At 40.4% G+C, this 21,011-nt stretch overlaps 2 protein-coding genes across 3 annotated transcripts in view; one reads left to right on the top strand and one right to left on the bottom strand.

Annotated features, from left to right (window-relative positions):
- Positions 1–561: 561 nt before the first annotated feature.
- ruvbl2 (RuvB-like AAA ATPase 2) lies at positions 562–6,085 on the top strand. Its single transcript, XM_014989876.2, has 14 exons — positions 562–642; positions 1,911–1,965; positions 2,055–2,110; positions 2,740–2,881; positions 3,016–3,145; positions 3,228–3,294; positions 3,693–3,799; positions 3,906–3,999; positions 4,433–4,651; positions 4,729–4,847; positions 4,946–5,065; positions 5,153–5,282; positions 5,381–5,495; positions 5,758–6,085. Exons 2-14 carry the CDS (start codon positions 1,911–1,913, stop codon positions 5,781–5,783), a joined length of 1,380 nt encoding a protein of 459 aa, XP_014845362.1. The 5' UTR covers positions 562–642; the 3' UTR covers positions 5,784–6,085.
- An 8,346-nt stretch (positions 6,086–14,431) lies between these two features.
- The window catches only part of spns2 (SPNS lysolipid transporter 2, sphingosine-1-phosphate), an 81,570-nt gene continuing 74,990 nt past the window's right edge, over positions 14,432–21,011 (bottom strand). For both annotated transcript variants that reach the window (XM_088012289.1, XM_088012291.1), the window contains exon 13: positions 14,432–17,312. In XM_088012289.1, the coding sequence (XP_087868415.1) occupies positions 17,274–17,312 (39 nt within the window). In that variant the 3' untranslated portion in view covers positions 14,432–17,273. The remainder of the gene's footprint in view (positions 17,313–21,011) is intronic.

The following is a 21,011-nucleotide window of genomic DNA, read 5'->3' as shown; positions in this document are numbered from 1 at the left end:
GGAACGTGTAATCTCCATTACATAATCAGATTAAAAACAAATAACTTTAACCACTCCGGATAATAACATAGAAAATGTGGAATTATATTGTAGCTACATTGTACGGCGAAACAAAACTAAAATCTAGTTAGATTTATAAGGAAAAGCAACATTAACTGTTTGATATGGGTTTGACACTTCTATGTGTGTGGCGTTATACAAAGAATTGTCAAACAAATAAAAAATAAATTAACGCAACCAGCATCGAGCGGTAGGAAACTGATGCTTAAAAGCTTAATACATTATTAGCGGTAGAGTTTTTTTTTTTTGTTTTTTTTTAATAAGTCTCGAGGTGAAGAGAAATATTTCAAATATGGAATTCCTGTTACAATGGTCCGAGTCCAATTCATATTTCACGGAGTTATTCATACATATGAATAAAAATTTGTAGAGCGCCTACCTTAAAAAGAAGTTTTTGGGAGAATAAGTGCGTTGTTCTCAGTTTCCCTTCTAGTATTTCTCACCACGTCCGTCTGTAGAGAGGGCAACGCTGTAAAACGTATAGGAACTGAAAATGAAAACTTGTTTCCCTCCGGACACATTAAGGCGGTGCATCTTCCGAAAAAGCGCCGCTGCATTCGCACGTTTAGTGTGGTTGTGGAGGTGAGTCTACACGTTTTACTGTAAACCGGTAGAATAGTTTGTCTTATTATTTTACTTTTTTATACACGAATATAGTTGCATATGTACAAAAAGTGAAAGATTTGTTACGAGGGCCTGCGAGGGGTCCTTATTTTACTACGTTGTGGCGTTTTACTTTTATAGAAAGCTATGAATGGAGTAAGCTAATTCGCTAGCATAACATTAGCTACCGTTAGCATCGGGTGTATTTATTCTAGTCCCAAATACCCATCTGAAGAGTGAACGCAGCTCTTTAGCACGTCTTTAGAGTTGAACCAATTATATTCCTCCGCCAACTTTCAATTGTTTATCTCTCAAAACTAAAACGATCAAATAAAATGTTTCATGTTTGTTACGGGTTGAGACTCTTGCAGCATGAGTTACAACTGTCTCTATGACAACCAACCGAACACAACAAATCTTTCTAACGTATTCTTGAATATTTGACAGCGTACTCTGTTTTTTATTGATAATTTAGTATTTGTATTGTGACGTGTTGTGATTTTAATTGTCATTGCGGCTTCCTGGTGAGTAACAAAGCTTGCAAGTTGAATAGCAATCTTTGTCTCTTCTATTCCATTAGACTTTGAAAAATAACAACCCTCACCATAAAGCCAGAACTACAGTTAATTTCAAATTCAAAAATACTTTATTCATCTCAAAGAGCAATTCAGTGTTGCAACTGGTATCATCCAAGTAACTTTAAAGAGTTGTGGGTGGTGAAGGAAGGATCTCCTGTAGCAGTCAGTCTTGCAGTGAATCTGAAGAAGCCTCTGACTGAAGACTCTTGCTGTGGGACAGTCTGGAGATCTAAATCCAATGGATAATCTGTGACAAAACTTGAAAATTGATGTTCACTGACACTCCATCCAAACTGGCTTAACTCGAGCTATTTTGTTAAAAAACAGTTGACGAAAAAAGTCTGTTTTGCTAACACAGTATTAGCTGCTATTAGAATTATATGTGCTTATTCCTGCCCAGATATTGGTAACAATCTTTTTTTTAAAGTAACTGTAATTTATTAAATCCTTTATAACTAATTACTGTAAGCTGTGATTATAATTCTCTCTCTGGCTGGTAAAGATTACTCTCTGTAAGGTAAACGGTATATAAAATATCAACCATCCCCTCTAAATGGGTTCATATTTTTTTAATTTAGAACAACGTGATTATCGCTCTACAGGTCTAAATGTGGTTATTTTTAAACTTTGCTATATTTAATCCCTTTTCCGATTTTTCCGCTGTTGCAGATGGCGGCTACAAAGGTTCCAGAGGTTCGTGACATCACACGGATTGAGCGAATCGGTAGGAATCCAGATTTACTTTGCGCTCTAAATCTAATCTACCCTTCCATGTGTAGCTGACGTCCTCTCTCTCATCACCATGTGTTCTAGGGGCTCATTCTCACATCCGCGGCCTGGGACTGGATGATGCTTTGGAGCCCAGACAGGTAGGATAGAGCCTTGAGTTTTGGATTGGTTGGACTTTCTCTTTAAACTCTGAAGGGAGGAGCTGTTTTTTTTTCTTCTTCTTTTTTCTTTTTACGAGATGATTTTTACCAAAACCATTTTCATATACAGCCTATGTGTTGCTTTTCGTAGGCTCTGATTGGTTAAGATTGTTTTCTGCCGTTCAGGAAGCTGCTCCTAATCAAATTCTCGACTTTAAGCTGTTTTGATCGTTTTGTTTTTTTGTAGTAAAGTTAGGTGAATTTTTTTGCCTGTGGTCCCTTAGATATGTATTTGTTCATATAACATATAATCACTAATTACTTTAAGGGTACCTGTTGATCATTAAAATGTCTTTAAAGGCATTGAGTTCATGGATCTAAAAATATATAAAAGCGTTATTTGGTATTAAAATGTCTTAAATCTGTCTTTTAAAATTAGTTTCAAAATTTGAAACATTAACATTGGAACAAAAATGAATAAATCCCGAAATTGTCGCTAACCTTAGTGTTTTTGTGTGTGTGTGTGTTTTAATGTGAAGTTGGTTTTAAAATTTTCTTCAAGTGATATTAAAATGTATTAAAATGTGCTGAGTTTGTGCTGAAGGTGACCCGCTACTGTCCACCTGCAGGTGTCTCAGGGGCTGGTCGGCCAGCTGGCCGCCCGTCGTGCAGCAGGGGTCATCCTGGAGATGATTAAAGACGGCCACATTGCTGGCAGGGCGGTACTGATCGCCGGCCAACCTGGCACAGGAAAAACTGCCATCGCTATGGGTAAGAAGTCCACTGGCGGCTTTCCAGCACGCAGCACCTTCCTTTAGAGAAAGTGGTATTTTCCACTTGCATTGATGTAATTTGCTCAGGTTGCATTTTCGTTCCATATCGACTGTATTTGTCCTCCTTTGTAGGAATAGCACAGTCGCTGGGACCCGACACGCCCTTCACGGCTCTGGCCGGGAGTGAGATCTTCTCCCTGGAAATGAGCAAGACGGAGGCACTCAGCCAAGCTTTTAGAAAGGCAATCGGAGTGAGAATCAAGTGAGGGAATCGCTACAGTAACAGATCTGTGAGCAGTATTGTTTCTGAATGAAATGAGTTAAGCACAGTTGTTTATCGCCAGGGAGGAGACGGAGATCATTGAGGGAGAGGTGGTGGAGATCCAGATTGATAGACCTGCCACTGGAACGGTGAGCTGCTTTTTCACTACTTTCTAAATCCACACACTGTATTTTATTATGGAATTAGTTAATATTGGCGAGAAGGAAAGAATATTCAGTTGTTTCTGAAGTATTTGCAGTTCCAGTACCTGCTGCTACCTGGTTTTTCAGGGCTCCCCTCTGCCTGTCAAAGACAGAATAGACTGGTTAGCAGTGAAATAATATGATTAAAACTGAAAAAAACAGAATTCAAAAAAATAAAAATGGAAAAAGTAGAATTTTATTAAAGACAAAACCTAAATTTGAAAAATAATACAATGTATTTCATTTCTATGTATTTGAGATAGGGCACTATCTCATGATGTGCATGATGTGTTTAAGGATGATTAAAAACCAAAAATGACTGAAGGTTGACATGTTTTGATCAGGGTGCAAAAGTGGGCAAGCTGACGCTAAAGACTACTGAAATGGAGACTATATATGATTTGGGTAACAAGATGATTGACAGTCTAAGCAAAGAGAAAGTACAAGCTGGGTAAGTTTCTATTTTGTGTTTTTTGTTGTCCAGGATTCTAATATAACACACACTCAGCTAAAACACACAAATGTTCTGTGTTTCTGTTCCCCTCCTCTCTTCCTAGAGATGTTATCACCATTGACAAAGCCACTGGCAAGATCACCAAGTTGGGACGTTCTTTCACTAGAGCCAGAGACTACGATGCTATGGGAGCTCAGGTATGCTCCACTGAAGTCTCTGTAAGGCAAGAGTTTGGTGCATGCAAACATTTTCATTGCATTGTATGACTGGAGGAGGTTGGCACTTAGCTGTTTAGATAACCTTGATAGCAAGCTTTTTTCTTTTTTTTTTCTGCGTCTCTCTTGGGTAAGTCAGTGCAAATCTATCGCCAGTCGTTGGGACAACGTTCATTTTTGCCACTGACTCACTTCTCTTGCCAAGCCACGCAAGTTGGCTGGATCCTCCACCTTTGCCCTACATTTATAGCTTATTTGGTTTTAAATTTCATTCAAGCTGGCATTAAAAAAAAGTCTTAAAATCTTAAATTTGGCCTTGTGTGCTGATACCCTGATACAGGTGGTAAAGACACCTCCTAAATTATTAGTTCCACAAATGTTGGGATATAAAAGTCGGTTTTCTTTGTTTTCGCAGACAAAGTTTGTCCAGTGTCCCGAGGGAGAGCTGCAGAAGAGGAAGGAGGTGGTGCACACAGTGTCTCTCCACGAGATCGACGTCATCAACAGCCGCACGCAAGGCTTCCTGGCTCTCTTCTCCGGAGACACGGGAGAGATCAAGTCCGAGGTCCGCGAGCAGATTAACGCCAAAGTGTGTGAGTGGAGGGAAGAGGGAAAGGCGGAGATTATTCCCGGGGTAAGTGTGTCCCTCGAATGTTCTTCCTCTGCTTGCGCTTAACATGGTTAAGCTAAACGTCCCCCCCGTCTGTTCAGGTGTTGTTTATCGACGAGGTCCACATGCTGGACATGGAGTGCTTCTCCTTCCTGAACCGCGCACTGGAGAGCGACCTGTCCCCAGTTCTCATCATGGCGACCAACAGAGGCATCACTAGGTACTGTTGACACAAACCCAAGGAAAAAAAAGAAAAGAAAAAAAACGCGTAGAGTTTACGAAAAAGTGAACCTACACCGACTTTTAACCTTCACGCAGAATCCGTGGAACAAACTACCAGAGTCCTCATGGCATCCCCATCGACCTCCTGGACCGGCTGCTCATCATTGCCACCTCGCCTTACACAGAAAAAGAGACGAGGCAGATCCTAAAGATCCGGTGAGGGTTCTTCACCCGGCCATCCGCTCGCAGAGATCGTTTCGATGAGAATCCGACGTGGAACCCGAGTGTTTTTCCTGTTTTCAGGTGCGAAGAAGAGGACGTGGAGCTGAGCGAGGAGGCCCACACGGTCCTCACTCGGATCGGCATGGAGACGTCTCTGCGCTATGCCATCCAGCTGATCAGCACGGCCGGGCTGGTGTGTCGCAAACGCAAGGTAGGCTCGGCGGAAGCAAGAGGAAATGATCCTCATCTGTTTGCGTTGCTAAATCACACGTGAGCTCTTTGGTCATGACCGCCTCTTGTTTTCCTCAGGGGACGGAGGTCCAGGTGGAGGACATCAAGAGGGTTTACTCGCTCTTCCTGGATGAGGCCAGGTCCTCCCAGTACATGAAGGAGTACCAGGATTCCTTCCTCTTCAATGAAACGCGTGAGTTTGTTTGTGCGGAAGCTCCATCGGTACACCACACCTTCAGATTAAAGCATCGATATAAGGCATTTTCACACTATAAGATAACGGTGGATTAGCCGTTACCTTCTTGAAGAAATTTCACTCTTCTTTATTATGGGTCAAAAGAACTCTGATGAAGCGATTCCAGCAGAGTTCAGCTCATTCGCTCTGTTAATAATGTCTTGTTGCAAGTTCAACTTCTGACAGGTGAATTTGTGATGCTCATTTTTTCTCATTTCAGAAACACCTGCCATGGATACGTCATAATGGAGACTACCCCGAAGTGTTTTCTCGTTATTCACAGTTAGTCTGGTTGAATTCCATTGTTTTTCTACTACAAAAACAGGAAATGAATCTGTGAATTTTCCTCAATTTTGCTTAAATGTTGCAGCTGTCGGAGGCGGAATTCATGTGAAAATTTGGCTCAAAAATTTGGCCTTATTTTGAATGACGTGCATAATTAATGCTTAATGCCTTGTTCCTCTGATATTCATTCATTTTGTGTTTGTTCTGTGAATCCTGTCTGGATTTTTTTTTTGACAAAAAATTAAAACAAGTTTTATAATCAATGTTTCTCATTTCTGTCTTAAAACCTAGAAAGCAGAGATTGCATTATTACATCAAATATATATTTTGGGTTTGCAAATAAACAATTGTGGGATATTGAAATCCTCTTCACGAAAAACTATCAATGCTTTGAATTTTAGAAGTTAAACAGTACTTAAAAGTAGCATATTGTGTGATAACACTGTTTTTTGTGTCTGGAAAAAAAGGGGAATAACAGATTTATATACTATGGAAAAAATACACCTTACCTTCCCACTACAACATTGCTGTAAATCCATCTAACTGAAAGTATTAACTAATATTTGAGAAATTATATGTCTTTTTCGGTCGCATATTTTCTATGCACTTAGAATTAAAACATTTTAAATTTTGTGGCAGTAGAAAAATAAACTACCACAAGAGGGAGCTCTAAGCTCACTTGTAATCATTCCACCAAACGGGTGAAACAGCAAACTGATTGGTTCCATTATATTTTAATGAGCCAGTTAAAATTAATTACAAACACGCTGAATTATTTTAATCATCTAATCACATCGTGTCTACACATCCTTAAAAAAATCTTAAATTCACGTACTAAAATTAAAATGAATTAATGGAAGCTGGCTTTAAATACATTAATCATTTGACTTAAATCTTGTCATGGCGGCACTATTTTTTTTTCTCGCGAGACTTTATTGTCAGGCAAAAGTTTGAGTCGCGCGCAGACACATTTGCGTTCTGTGTTGCTAGCTAGGGAGCTAGCGTCCGTTATGGGGTAAGTGCAAATTTAGCGCTAGTCGGCTGGTCGACGATTGTTTTCGCTACTGGCTCCCTTCTGTTGCCAGCCAATAGTAGGCTAAGCTCATGTATCCTTATACGAATTTTATGCTTTAACAACAAGGTGCGCAATGAAGTCGGAAATTATAATCTTACTGCAGTTGTGTCCCCTAGTTTCAGGTTTTGTATAGTGTCAGTGTGTATTGTAATAGCCCCCATCCTATCTATAGCCAAGAAAAAGGCACCTCACATTCGTTCAGAAAAAAAAAGCAAAGTTTTATATAAAAACACATAAATGAAAAAAATTTAATCTAATAGAAAATGATATTTTTAATAACCTGCTTTATCATAAAACGAGTTTAATAAAAGAGGCTGATTTCCCTCCCTCGCCCACCAGCAGTTAGCTTTGACTTCATAAGATTTAGGAGCTCTGTCACGATTATCTCACACATGATGATGAATATTTAATATTTAGTGAATAATCACACTCCCTGCATCCCATAAACCTCCATCTTTTTTTTCCCCCTAACCCTCTCAAGACTTCACTCGGCTGCTGGTTCCTGTCCCATCTGATGGATTCAGTGCTCGTACTTCCTGCGGGCTCTGTTGGCTTAATGTGATGAGGATGGATTCACTGTGGTTTTTAGCTGTTACCAGTTTCTCTCGCTGGAGCTCTCAATTTATAAATTGTTAAATGTTCCGTTAAAGATCAGACATCTTAATCAGAATTTAATAAGGGTTGCATCATTTCCCTCTGCGGTCTTAACAGACATGAGCTATTCTGTATTTTTTTTTTTTTTTTTTTTTTTTTTTAATTGTCAGTGTAAATCCAGATCATTATTTACAGATCACACTCCGCTCTGCCCCTCGGGGTCTTCTTGGATGAGCTCCCACAGTTTGTCTGTGCTCAGACCGTCCACAGGCTGTAAGGCTGCACAGCACACAGACGCTCTGTGCCATTTTGCCTGCTGTCCAACTCCGGCTGAGAAGACACGCTGCGGCACTTCAGCCAACAGAAATTGGTTGTCGACAGCGAATGTTCTGCAGATAAGAGAAACCAGAAGAGGGACACAGCTGCCCTGACGGTCATTTTTAATCACAAACAAGCAGCCAGGTTCTCCACACAAGCGCATAGAGAGCCTCTCTCTATGAATGTCATCAGCTAAATGTGCCCATTCACATCTAATACCGCCACTCAGGAAGTGAATCGACTTGGGGATCAATGTTATTGATCAGAGTTATTGTCAGGAAAAGCTAGGATAAGCAGATTGATTCAGCCTTCAACCTGGATGTGGGCGCAGTGAGATGTATGTTGAAACTACAGCGACCTCCAGAACAGATTTTATGTGACAGATGAACAAAAAGTAACAGATAGCTTTGAAACAAAGAAAACAGAAACAATATGCTTTTAAAGACATTTTGTATATATTTTAAAATGTATGCTCAAAATAGAATTTTTTAAAATTCACTTACTTGACAAGTAAACCACTAAATGTACTGAGATTTTATAAATATTTAGTGTGTTTTAAATGACGTACGAGTATATATACAGCAGATGGCTCTAGCATTGAGGACTGCAGCCTCTGAGTCTAATTTTGGTCACATTTTAAATCCATGTATTGTTTTTCTTCCATTTCACAATGTGAAATATACCTTGGCTTTGTCTTTTTAAGGTACAGTACTGAGAGTGACAAACCTGCTGTTCAACCAGTTCATATACTGGTTTTTGCTGGAATCATGTCTAATGTTCAGTCAATAGAAGCATTGAAGCACAAGATGTCAGTCAGATCTTATGTTAGTTGGCAATAATCCCTTTTAAAGCCAGTGTCGCTCTGATTTCCATCTGACCCCGATCACATTGATATGACCTTTCAGTTTGGAGAGGGAACCGAGAGCTGCTCTCTCCTCTCACAGCAAAAAACAAAAAAGAACAAGGATTCCTCGTAACAGGATTTATTTCTCACTTTCGCATATGTTCGTTCTACTCAGCCCATGTTTATTTATGTGTCTGCTGTGATGTCATTATCTTTAAAAAGGGCTTTAGGGTTTAAACTGGTGTGTAAGAATGTGGTGTGTATCTCCTCTATCGGGGAGAAAAAATAAACCTTTGTTAAGGTTTTTTTTTCTTCTTCTTCTTTCTGCCATATGTGCGAAGGTGGTGCGTGTGGTCGAATCAGAGGTGAATGAAAGTGCATCAGGCCTCCGTGTTATTCCGAATAACAGCTCCTTGTTCATAGCAGGCTGATTTTTCTGAATTAATAACCCATGATGTGTGATTGTGATATCCGCTTTCTTGTGGTAAGATGTATATATCTATTATTCCTCTGTTGGGTTTAGGGAAGTGAGAACAGACAGCAGAGCGTGAAAGAAAGGCCTACGTTACCCATATACTCTGCTTTTAGTTAAAGCTTTCGTTACAAAAAACTCTTATCAAAAACTCAAGTCATAAAGGAGTCATTTGAGCAATTATGTAATTTAATCAGTCGTAACATATTTGACACTTTTAAAAGATTTTAAAAGGAGCAACCAGCCACCAAAAGGCAGCAAGCTTCACAACCGTCTAAAAATAAGTGCAAATGATGCTTTTTTCACAGGAACTATTAAAAAGGACGAAACATCCAATAAATTTAGAAAGTAATAATAATAAAAGAAACACTGATATATAATTTTAAAAAAATCTGAATTATGCGCAAAAATAAGATGTCCACGTTGCTATGGAAGTCCAAGTCAAGTACAAAGATTTTTTGTGATTTTCTCAAGTCAAATCTAAAGTCATTAAATTTGAGATTCGAGTCTGCTTATTCAGTTTTAGCTTCTTGAGACCACTTCTCATGTCTCCAAAAACCAAGATCTTCATCTCTCACCTTCAGGCATCAGCAAGTTGTACACAAGAATTATCTGGACTTATGAAAGTTCACAGCACATCTGATATTTTGAGTGTTTTTTCAGGATTATTTTCCATTTTTCACAAAATAAAGCATTGTGTTTAACGTGTTGCCTTAGAATACATTCATGGATTTGTATTAAATTAGCCAAAGTAACAATGTGAGTGATCAGAACTTCACAAAGCCTCGACATCGTGACACAAACCTCCCTAAAACTGAAAGTCAGTTTGCACCTTGTAACCAGCGTCAGAGTACAGGTTGGACTGCTGGACTCATAGAAACAAAAGAAAAGCAGCAGCCTGTTAAGTTTTAGGCTTAGGGTTTAAAACTCAAAGAATGCTAGAGTTTTATTCAGTTTTCTGCTCTTTAAAGTTTTCTAAACCTTCGTAGGGATGATTCAATGAGGCAAATTATTATTTTTTTATTTCATTCTAAAGCTGTAAAGTGTTGAAATGGTGGTAATGGAGTCGGAAGAAAAGCTTTTATTACTGATACTACTGCTGAAGACTTTCAGGGATAAAATATCTCTTCAGAAGCAGAAACGAGTTCAGAAAGTGGTTGGAGTTGCTGCTGTGTTGTTTTCCTGGGCGTGGGTTCTGGTTAACTTTGAGAAAGACAAACATTTATTATACGTCGTGAACATACTGTATGTATACATCTGCTCGCCTTTGTGGCTCCATTCATAAAAGCTTTATGTTTACGCTGCAGCCATTCACGAAGACGTTTTTGTCCCTCTGTGCCTCTGCTTCACGTGTGGGACCCACAAACGTTAACCGTCACGTACGCGGAGCCACGCTCGGCTAACCTTTTGGAGCGTTCTCCGAGTCTCTTTACGCTGCAGTAGGAACAACGGTGCTAAAAATGGAAACGTTTGAGCTAAACATAGCAGCTGAGACCAAGCAGCGTCATTCAGTCTTTGCTAACTCGGGCGTTCGCTCATGGTTAATTCAGAAAACGATGCTATTCGTAGCGCTAACGGGCTCCGTTCAGGGCCCTGAATCCACCGTGGCACACAACAAGAACCACTGCAGTCACTTCAGATTAAATGCTCAGGATGCGAAATCAAATGAGTGGCATTGTGGATTCTCAGCTCATTATTATAACATCCAGCGTCCAGATAAAGGACACTTACTAATTTATAAGCCTTTTTTTTTTTTTAATGAAATGAAAGTGATGATGCTTCAAGAAAAAAAAGATGATCAGAAACCAGAAGAGCAGCATCTAATAAGAGTCTGTTACCTCTTATATTGTTTTGAGTTGCCCAAGTATTACTATTATTACTACTTTTATAGGCACAGGCGGTCCGCCTGTGCCTATAAAAGTATGGTCACAAATGAACAAACTAATGTATATTTTAATTCATTTTCAATTTTTCCCTCTTTAAATTGAGTTTGGTGTTGCTAATAAGATGAGAAAAAGCTATAAAAGATTGTTTGTTTTTCTTTACTTTGTAGCCCATCAACTACAGAGTAAGCTAATGCTAATTTGGTTTATAGACCAAATGCTACAAATGTTAGCACCTTATGAAATAAACCTCACAAAATGCTAATGTTAATTAATTCCCTCCAGAAAAATTTTCAGTACACTATAGATGTTATTTATTTATTATTTTTTGGTGGCGTCTTAACAGCGGCTCCCGTAACTGCTATGGTAAAGGTAGGTTCTGCAGTGTGAGGTGGGCTGGAAGGTGAGAGATGCACACTGAAGGTGTGATTTCACGTGTTCTTCTTTCGTCTCTGTTATCCTCCATTTCTATTCAGACGGGTCGGGTTGCACTGCTTTCTCTCTTTGAATATCTTGAAGGAAGATCTCTGGGCAGCATTGATTTATGCCTGCTGACAGACTGCTATTACGAGACTTCGCTACAAAAGTCAGAAAAGTTAATTTTGCGCGTGTTGCCACAACATAAATTTACGGTGTCATAAAAATCCTAATGAGCTCATGTTGACAGCATTGTCAGAGTGTTTGTTAGGCAGGAACCATTTTAATTTAAGCCTTCTCATGTTTTAATCAGTCACCACTCGCTGCTATATATGGTCGCTTATATAGTTACAGTGAACCTTTGAACATTTACGGGGACGGGAGGTGTTCAAAGTGTGCAAGATGTTTAAACATTGTACAGTTTACAAATTAGTACATTTTACTTCCAAATGTGTCTATTGAACTACCTATGTCTAAAACCTCAAGTGTTTTGGGGTATGTCTCTACCAGCTGTGAACAGATGCTGAAAATAGTGCCTCTCCTTTATTGCAAACAGTTCAGTCAGATTGGATAGAGAAGAGAGAATTATCAGACATAATTTAATAACTCGGCTCCTTCAGACTAGCCAGCAGCAATTAGCAAGCACCTGGTAAAACTGCGTATCTGCTGAGCTCACTATAGGAGCTGCTTCTCAGTGTAGTGCTGGTACAAAGTTGTTAAAGGGTTAACAGAGGAGCCATGTTGTGGCGACTTCCTGAAGGCGGAGTTTCAAAAAGAGCAGGAGTTATTAAAGAGACAGAGGCCCAATTTCAAGGCATTTAATTACATTAATTCCTTTTAGATCATATTTGATATGTACAGCAGTGACTTGATTGTGCTATAAAATGGCACTATGTACCTGGAAAACACATACTGCCCCTTTAAGTGTAGCAGTTTAAGCTACGCTACAGTGAATAAATCAAGGGTGTTAAATGAGGTCAAAGAGGTATTTTCCCTCCATCAGCTCAATAAGTGGGACCAGGGCAGGCGTGCCTGAACATGTGCACCGACATTAAAGACGCCTAAACAATACACCATTGAAACTTTAAAACCGACTGACATTTCCAAGCTTCACGTCCTCCAGCAGGTATTTATTTATTTTTATTTTTTCCACGTCTCCATAATTTAGCCAGCGTGTTCTACAGAGTTTGTCCTCTGTGATTTAAAAGTGGCAGAGTGCACATGGAAACTCCAGTTCCTGCTAGAATGGCTCCCCTTTTCCTGTCTACGCCCCTGGGTTTCCTGCCTGCCGCATAAGTAAGTGTTGCTGGTTGGAGCAATGTGACAACTGCGGTACACTTTTGGCCTGTTTATGGGGGAAAAGGGTGTTGGTCTCTCTGGGTCGTTTTCCCGCCGAGTAGTTCTTCTTCCTCTGACTCGTATAATCTTCTTCCCCTTAAAGATGAACACAGGGCTCAGGTAAATGAAAGGCCTGCCTGCCAACTCGTTGAACCTTTTGGCACAAACGCAGTGTGTACTTACTATTTGTGTTTGCGCAGCCTAGTCATAGACGCATCCATTAGCGGTTATTAGCTGTAAATGCGAGTCAATGCTCTCTCTAATGAGCGTCGGAACAAAAAGGCCCTTTTGTCGGAGGACTTCCAAACTTCCTGTGAAGGTAAATATTAGCTCTTCTGACTGCGTCTTCAGCATGGATGGAGCCCTGTGTCTGTGTTGTGTCCTGCAAACTGCTCAGGGGGCTTTATGGTGGCTTTATAAACTGAGCTCAACATAGGCTTGCCTGACTAAACCTCAGTAATACTGTAGCTCATTCAGGGATAAACTCCAACTTTCTCTCACTGCAATAAGAACAAAAAAACAAAAAAAAAATTGGGTCTTTGTAAACCTCTGAAGAAAAAGATGAGCCCAGGGAGAAGTAAATGGGATTCAGTTCTCCAAAAGTGGCTTTTGTTTGAAAAAAAAAATAGTTGGAACGGCTTTGAACTGACTCGCCTCGACTCAAAGCATGAAACTCTGAGGGTGACGCGAACAAAATGCGACATTGTGAAGGAGCGTTTGAATCAAATGAATTACTACATCACGTCGCTGTTTGACCCCTTTAGATGTACTCTACGTCATGTTTCAGGTGATAAAACATGTAATGGTTGCTGTGTCAACCTGCCGGGCCACTCAGGTCTTCTGGTTCTGGTTCTGCTCTGCATCAAAACCAAACATGGGGAAGCAGCATTCAGCTTCTATGCAGCACAAATGTAGAGCAAACTTCCAGAAAACAAATCAATGCGAAACCCCACCTGTTTATAGTTTCCTTTGATTCATAATAGCTGGAACATTGATTAATATTATGCAGATGATTTTGCTTGTTTCACGATTAGTTACTGCGTTACGTTTTTATGGCGTGAAGCACTTTGAGCTGCCTTGTTGCTGAGATGTGATATACAAATACACTTAATGTCAGAAAAAATACACCCTGAGTCAATTTAAAAAGCAGTTTTCAAAATGTTTTCTTTAGGCAGCCTCCGAACAACCCGACCAAGAACAGGACCAACGAGCATAGATGGATGTAATTGTGATACCAGTACAAAAAGTCCCAACCTTTATTATCACTATTAGGCATGGACGTTAAAGGCAGCTGGTCAAATCCAGAGCGCGTATACTTGAAATATACTATCCTACCCAATGTCACATCCAAGCAGTCATGATACATCGTGTCGCTTTAATAAGGTGTAATGAAAGGCATTTTGAGGCTTTTATTTTTCTACTTTGATTCCTCTTTCATTTAACTAGCCTGCCGTCATGTTCAAAAGCTTAAGGTTCGGGTGATGGGGAATGCTGGCGTAACATCAGGTTCTCATCGATGGAAATAAAAGAAAACATTAAAGTCCCTTTAATTAGATAATTATAATCTTTTCTGAGACCGTGCAAGGATTAAGCAGGCATAGAAAACAAAGGAACTAATGGATCCCCTCCTTGTAAAAGCAGTAAACAAACACATACCACACGTTGGAATGAAGTGATTAAATAAGTTTATTTGATTTACAGACACTTTTTTCCCCTTTTTTTTTTTTTTTACAATGTTTTTCTTTTAAATCAACAAGTCCCCAAACACGCCCCTCCTGAAGGGGGGAGGGTGGGGGATCACAGTTCACTTTCTGAAGTTAAATCCTCTGATTTCTCCGACATGTAGCTCTACTGACTAAAAACAAAAATAAAATCTGTTTTCTGCTCAAGATCAGAAATAAGTCGCTTTGTACAGAATTCTTGTATAACAAGAAACAGCACACACTTCATACATCACCTCAGTGATTATTAACGTAGCACAAGTCAATGCAACAGGCTATTAAAAAGAAAAAAAAAATCAACTGGGTTTTTTTGGCAAAGTGAAACTCGGTTCGTGAGCCATCCTCTTGTCTGTAGTATGACGGCTCAAAAAAAAAAAGTAAAAAATAAAATAAATCAGCACTCACTGGGGATTTGGTGAGGGGATGGGAGGCATGAAGCGACATAGTTCTGCGACAGAGGCTGTGAAGACGATGCCAGGATGTTTTTGCAAATTATTCCCTGAACATTAAAGTGTGCAAAATGGTTCGATCGGTTATTCTAACAGAAAAAAACAAAAAAAACACTAACAAATAGCATGGCATCCTTCCACTGAGGCTGCTTTAAAAACCATCACATTACATTTTATTCTGTTTATCTATATATATTTATATATATGAGATGTCTGAATAATGATCACAGTTAACAGGATGATTTCTTAGTGACGTGTAAAGGTATCGTGTTGATTAATAGTGATACATACAAGGTGAACTACTTGGCGTTTAAAAACCAAATGACACAGAAAAAAATAAAAATAAAGTGTTGTATATTCAAACCATAAAACTTCCCTTTATAGCATATTCTTCATTGTGGTAACAAAACAAATAAATACATTGCATTCAAGCCATCATTTATACAATATATTAAAGTTACTGCATGATATAGCTCTCTCTTCCTCTCTCTCTCTCTCTATATATATATATTTATCTGTTGTAGTTGTTAAAAAAACATTTGGTAACATCAAAAAAAGACAAGAAAATGTAAAAAACGTAAGGTAAGAAGCTTAGTTCATTAAGAAGTTGATGTGTAAACACGGCCGGCCGGACACAATCACATTCAGAGAGCTCCATGCAGCTGGAGGGAAGCTAAAGCTAATGATCCGCCCCGCATGGAGAGTCGCTCGTCGCCACGGGAACCCCAGGCCCGTCCTTTTCCCGTGTTCTCTTAGAGGTCGGGAAAGTGCTTTCTTTCCCTTTCAGTAAAGATGCGCTCAGAACAGAACGTGTCCTAGGAGCACTGGGTCTAAAAATAATGAAAAGATATTTTCCTCACAGATGAAATTCAGGTAAAATTAAGCAACAGGAAGCGTTTAAGTCAGAGATGCCTGATGCTAAAGGTTTTCCTCTTCCTGTCTCGGATTCTTTTTGATTTTGATCACTAATTAGCTGATGACTGTCTCTCCAGCTCTGTGTTTTTCCTACTAATATGGGCTTGGAGGGGATTAGGCATCTACAGCTGCATGGGGGGGAGAGGTCTCTCTTCACAGTGCCTGTCATTGTATCACAACCCAGGACCGGACCGCAACCCTTCATTAAAAGCGACTCTGTCCATGTGTGGCCGGTTTTTTTTTTGTGTGTGTCCAGAAACTCAAAACCAACCATCAGAAAGCCAGCCGTCTAAAGGGAAAGCAACTCGCTGATAAGGCAGTAAAGGATAACAAAACGGTTGGTTTTCTCCTAAGAAAAAATCTTTTTTTTTTCCCTATTGCTCCTCATATTATATATATATATCTTTTTTTTCCCCCCCAAGTCCAACGAGTAGCATTCCATTTCTCTTTTGGGAAAAGCATATGTAAGCATGTATATAATAAATAACAAAAAACAAAACAAGAATCCAGTGTTCGCTTCAGATCACGCAAACAGCATCGTGATCCTTCTGAAACAATCATTGGCAGCAACCTCCAGTATTAAACTTCAACATTACACACACACACACACACACACACGAAAAGAAAGTAATAATGTGCAGAAAGTTCTCACATCTGTCACATTCTCTGGTGCTGTCTACACTCGTTTTAAGTGCTAAAAGCTCAAAGGAAAACATGCATGAGAGGTCAAAGGAAAGCAGGTGGGGGGAAAAGCTCCTGTTCTTAAGGCCGATTTACTGACCTTCAAACAGTAACACCTTTTTTTTCTTTTTGGCTCTTGGCTGACTGCTCTGTTTACATGCACAGCTTAATCAGTTAGCAGAACACTGCGACTGTGATGTAAACTGTGATGTTAACACTGCGATCGAAGGGGACAGGACAACATGATCGGAATAATTAGAGGAAAATCTGGGTTTTGTGTGGGGGAAAGGTGTCGTGTGCATGTAAACGCAGTCAGAGAGGAGGTTGTGAGGGAGTGTCGGTGGTCAGTGCAAAGTTTATAGGAATGTAAATGAGGCTATGGCACTTGGTGCAGACTAACAGCCGATGGTTCGATGCAGACGGACAAATAAGAGACGCGCTGTTGGCCGGGCAGGCAGGCAGGTAGACGGGGCAGGTTCACGGTCAGCATTCAGTAGTATGGCATCAAAAAGTCAGAAGAGTTGCGTCGTCGTGGATCCTCGCAGAGTTGGGACGAAAAAGCTACTCCCCCGCCTGGGGAGGTTCGAGGCGGAGCAAGACGCTCCCCTCGTTTTCCAGTTCCGAGTCGAAAACCAAACGAGAGCAGCAGGGAGCCCGCGAGGAGCAGGAGGATTCTAACGGTGATGACAAAATAAAAAAATATATATAGAAAAGGACGGCGGGCACTCTTTATTTTGGCGTCCTCTAAACATCTGTGCAGATAGGTCCTCGTCTGCTGATCACCTGGGGGAGGAGAGAGACAGGAGAAGGGTGTGAGCTCTTCGAGTCGGGCCTCACCGCAGGACACTCTTGTGTAATTAATGCCGAGGTCAACAGTTCTTGGGCCATCTGGTCAGACCTTCCTGAAAGTGCCTGTACACTGTGACCAGACTGTGGCCTAAATATACTCCTGCACTCAGCATACCAACTCAAAAACCTGAACAGCACAAGCATTAAACAACAGCAACTGGGGATGGAGGTTATCGATTAACGAGCTAATCGACTCGTTAAAACGAGTCCCAGTCCAGCCCTGTGTGCAACACACATAAACCTCGACTCTCGTACCGGTTGATTAGCCTCGACTGAGGAATTACTGGATATACAAAAGTAAACAATATGTTTTGGTCGAGTGTGAACGGAGCCAATCTGGTTTGGGATGGAAGATTTTCCGTCGTTAATAGCCTCAGTGACGGTCGTTTCGTTTGGGAGCGAGGTTCTAAAACTGCCAGAGTGATGTTGAGACAATTAGAGCATTGAACGCCGCTTTGATTTGTGTGAAAAGCGGCCGTCCCGCTAACAGCTCTGCCGTGAATACGATGGGGAAATGTTGGCTTTGTGAGCTAATGGGAGTAGGGGGGGGGAGGCTGATTGGCCTGGCAGACCTACAAAGTCTAATCAAAGCAAAATGTTGCTTTTATGGCCGAGAGGATCCAAATCGTGGCTGGACGAACAGAGGGAGAGAATGAAAGGCGTGCTCATCACACTGAGAAAGCAAAATGATCTTAAATTCAAGATTCCTTTTTGCGTCCAGCTTTGCACTTTGTGTGTGTGTGTGTCTGTCTGAGTAGGCATGTGTGTGTGTGTGTCTGTCTGAGTAGGCGTGTGTGTGGTCTGTGGCAGTGCTGACAGAGGACTTGGAGCTTTTGTTAAATGATAAGAGTGCAGGAAAGTATGCGCCTGCAGCTGTACAAACACTTCTAACGGTAAAAGTTTTGCCCTGTGATGTGATTTTTTTCTTCTTCCCCCCCTCATGGGGCTAATACGGGATCGCGGTTACTGAATACACGAGCGTGAAGCTCCGCTGTCAGATCTCCTGCCGATGTTTTGACAGCGCCAAGCTCGGGGATGCCCTCGCGTTAATCCTGACGTCCCGGAGGACGGCGGGATGAGGGGGAGGGCGGATGCGGTCAGAAGAGGCAGCAGAGGGAGTTAATTGGATCTCAGTGTATCCGATCTGCGCCCGGGGTTTGCGTTGTCGGTGATTAATAGCCTGCGATGTATAACGGCTTAAGCGATTACTGTTTCTCTTCATCCTCATTTATTTAGACGAGATGTCTTTCCCCCCCTCCTCTGCGAATCTGCTCTGATTCCCTTCGACTTCTTGTCAGAGATAAATGCTGGAGTTGTTGGATCTTCTCCTTGAACTTTCAAAGCACGTCGCACTCTAAACAGCCGTCAGTGAAGAATGGATGTACAGATTTTTTTTTTTTTTTTTTTTTTGCATTTGGAGACAAAATTCGCTGAAAATCAGTTGCTGCAGAATGTCTGTGATTCTTTCATGGGACAGAAAAGAGCAGTTCAGCTCTGACCTGGGATAGCAATGCAACAATCAGGGAGTTCTATAATTAGCAACTTTTTACAGTGGGAAACACAAGCTCTGGCTGTGTGTGTGTGTGTGTGTGTGTGTGTGTGTGTGTGTGTGTGTGTGTGTGTGTGTGTGTGTGTGTGTGTGTGACAAGAAACCCATAGAGCCGACCTCTGGAACATATGTGTGTCAGCCTTTCATGTCACCTGTCATTAGCTTTCGCCTGCTAAAATCCATCTGTCAACACTAATGACGCCCATTGAAGTAAAGGACAAAAGTATAGATTTTTACCATTTCTGTTTTATGAAAGCCTAAATTTTTAAAAATTTACTAGGAAGCGGCGCCCCCCAAAGGAGAGGAGCCAGCACTGTAACATGCTGGCCACGGCACTGCCCAGACAACCCTGGCCAAAGGCATACAGAATCATCTTCTTCAAGTAAGACGTAAATGCAAAGCCCAATAAATAAATACACACATACACTCTAAAAATGCATTTTAAAAAAAGAAAGAATTAATTAAAACTCTATGCTTGTGATGGCACACTTTTCAATGGTAGCGTCAATATGCTAGTGATAGCTTGTACTCTAATGGTAGCATTTAAAGTAACAGTAGTATATTAGCTTAAATCCTAAAATGCTACTGTTAGCACTTAAGCTAACAGTAGATATCTAAATATCTTAATGGTATTTAGATACCATTAAATGCTATCTAATGGTAGCATTTAAGCTAACAGTAGCATGTTAGCAATTTTTTTATATAAAAGCTAAGCTTTACGGACTAAATGGAGTACATCAATGATAGAACTGCTTCTTTTTCTTCCACATTATGATTATGCATAAGAAAGTTTGTTTTTATGTGACAAAATCTGAAAAAGTTCAAAGTGTGTGAATACTTTAGCAAACGCCTATCAGTTTCTCAAGCCTACTGCAAGATGTTTGGAATGATTTTCTGCAAACTGAATCCCAAATCGCCTACAGAGCTGTGAAAAATCACTCCTACTGATTTTGCAAAAATTGGAAACATTTACTTTTTGTTTGTAAAGATGCAAACACCAAGTGTGTTTATCGCTTCGATTGCTGATACATCTTGTATAACATTTTGCTTCTTTATGAAATGATTGTATGCGTTTTGTACGATGCTTAAATTGTGGTGTTAATTTTGAAATGGTGTTTTATTTAAAAATATAAAAACATAAAGAAACCAAAGCAAAAGAAAAACATCTAACTGTTATCTGGAAGTGGGAGGCATATTTCACAACTGAAATCATTCTTCAAGTCAGCAAGATCCTGGGGTCATAATCTACGTGAACTCGCACCTCCTCTAAGTTTTTCCATTTGGTTGGCTCTTCCTCTCGAATTTTACGAATTTTACAGGAAGATGCAATGTTGGCAAATGATCACTCTGCTTTCCTCATCCGAACTCTGCCCATCCTGCCAGTTTTCCAGTAAGCTCCCCAGTTTTTTTGTTTTTTTTTATCAGTTGGCTTCATTTCATCATGTAGAAAATAAGTACATGCTGTCAGAGGGTTTAAAGTGGTTCCTTCTTTACGTTTTTATTCACATATTAGTCATTTGACTTTGCAAACGACATTTGCCTAACCTCTTTATCTAAACAGAGCGCTACTAAAAGTTAATGGGCACAATCCCTGAAGTGCACACATGACCTACCTGTTTCTTTGAGCTTGTGTGTTTTTACAGTATTTCAACAAAATAAAAAACTTTGACAGGTTGGTAAAGAAAGCACCAACGCCTTGACATTTGCTCTAACCGTGATAACCTTAACAAATATGTCACAACAGATTCCATGTCCGCCGTATCGGGGAGTCAAAGTTTATCCTTGTTATTATTCAGTGTCTGCTACTGTAGCTCCACCATTGTATACAGACGCAGCTGGTGCGCTGCCAATTATTGTGTTTTCGTCTGGGTTAATAAGTCCAGAGCTTGTGTGTGTGGGCCTGATAATGGCAGGAAGTAGGAAAAGCAGCTCAGGTCGTGATAAGACGCTGGTCAGCTCTCTGAACCTTCCTGAGTACAACGCGGTGGGAAAACGGTTCACGGAGCAATCGTTCTCGCCTCGTCGAGTTGAGAGTCTGCTCAGATAATGAGTGGGGAGCTCTCTACATGCTAATGCTCCAGGGT

Source organism: Poecilia mexicana, unplaced genomic scaffold (assembly GCF_051168715.1).
Source record: "Poecilia mexicana isolate PSO_F unplaced genomic scaffold, ASM5116871v1 scaffold_14, whole genome shotgun sequence".
NCBI classification, from domain to species: domain Eukaryota; kingdom Metazoa; phylum Chordata; class Actinopteri; order Cyprinodontiformes; family Poeciliidae; genus Poecilia; species Poecilia mexicana.
The sequence above is the reverse complement of the archived record's forward strand: the minus strand, read 5'-3'. Positions and strand labels throughout refer to the sequence as shown.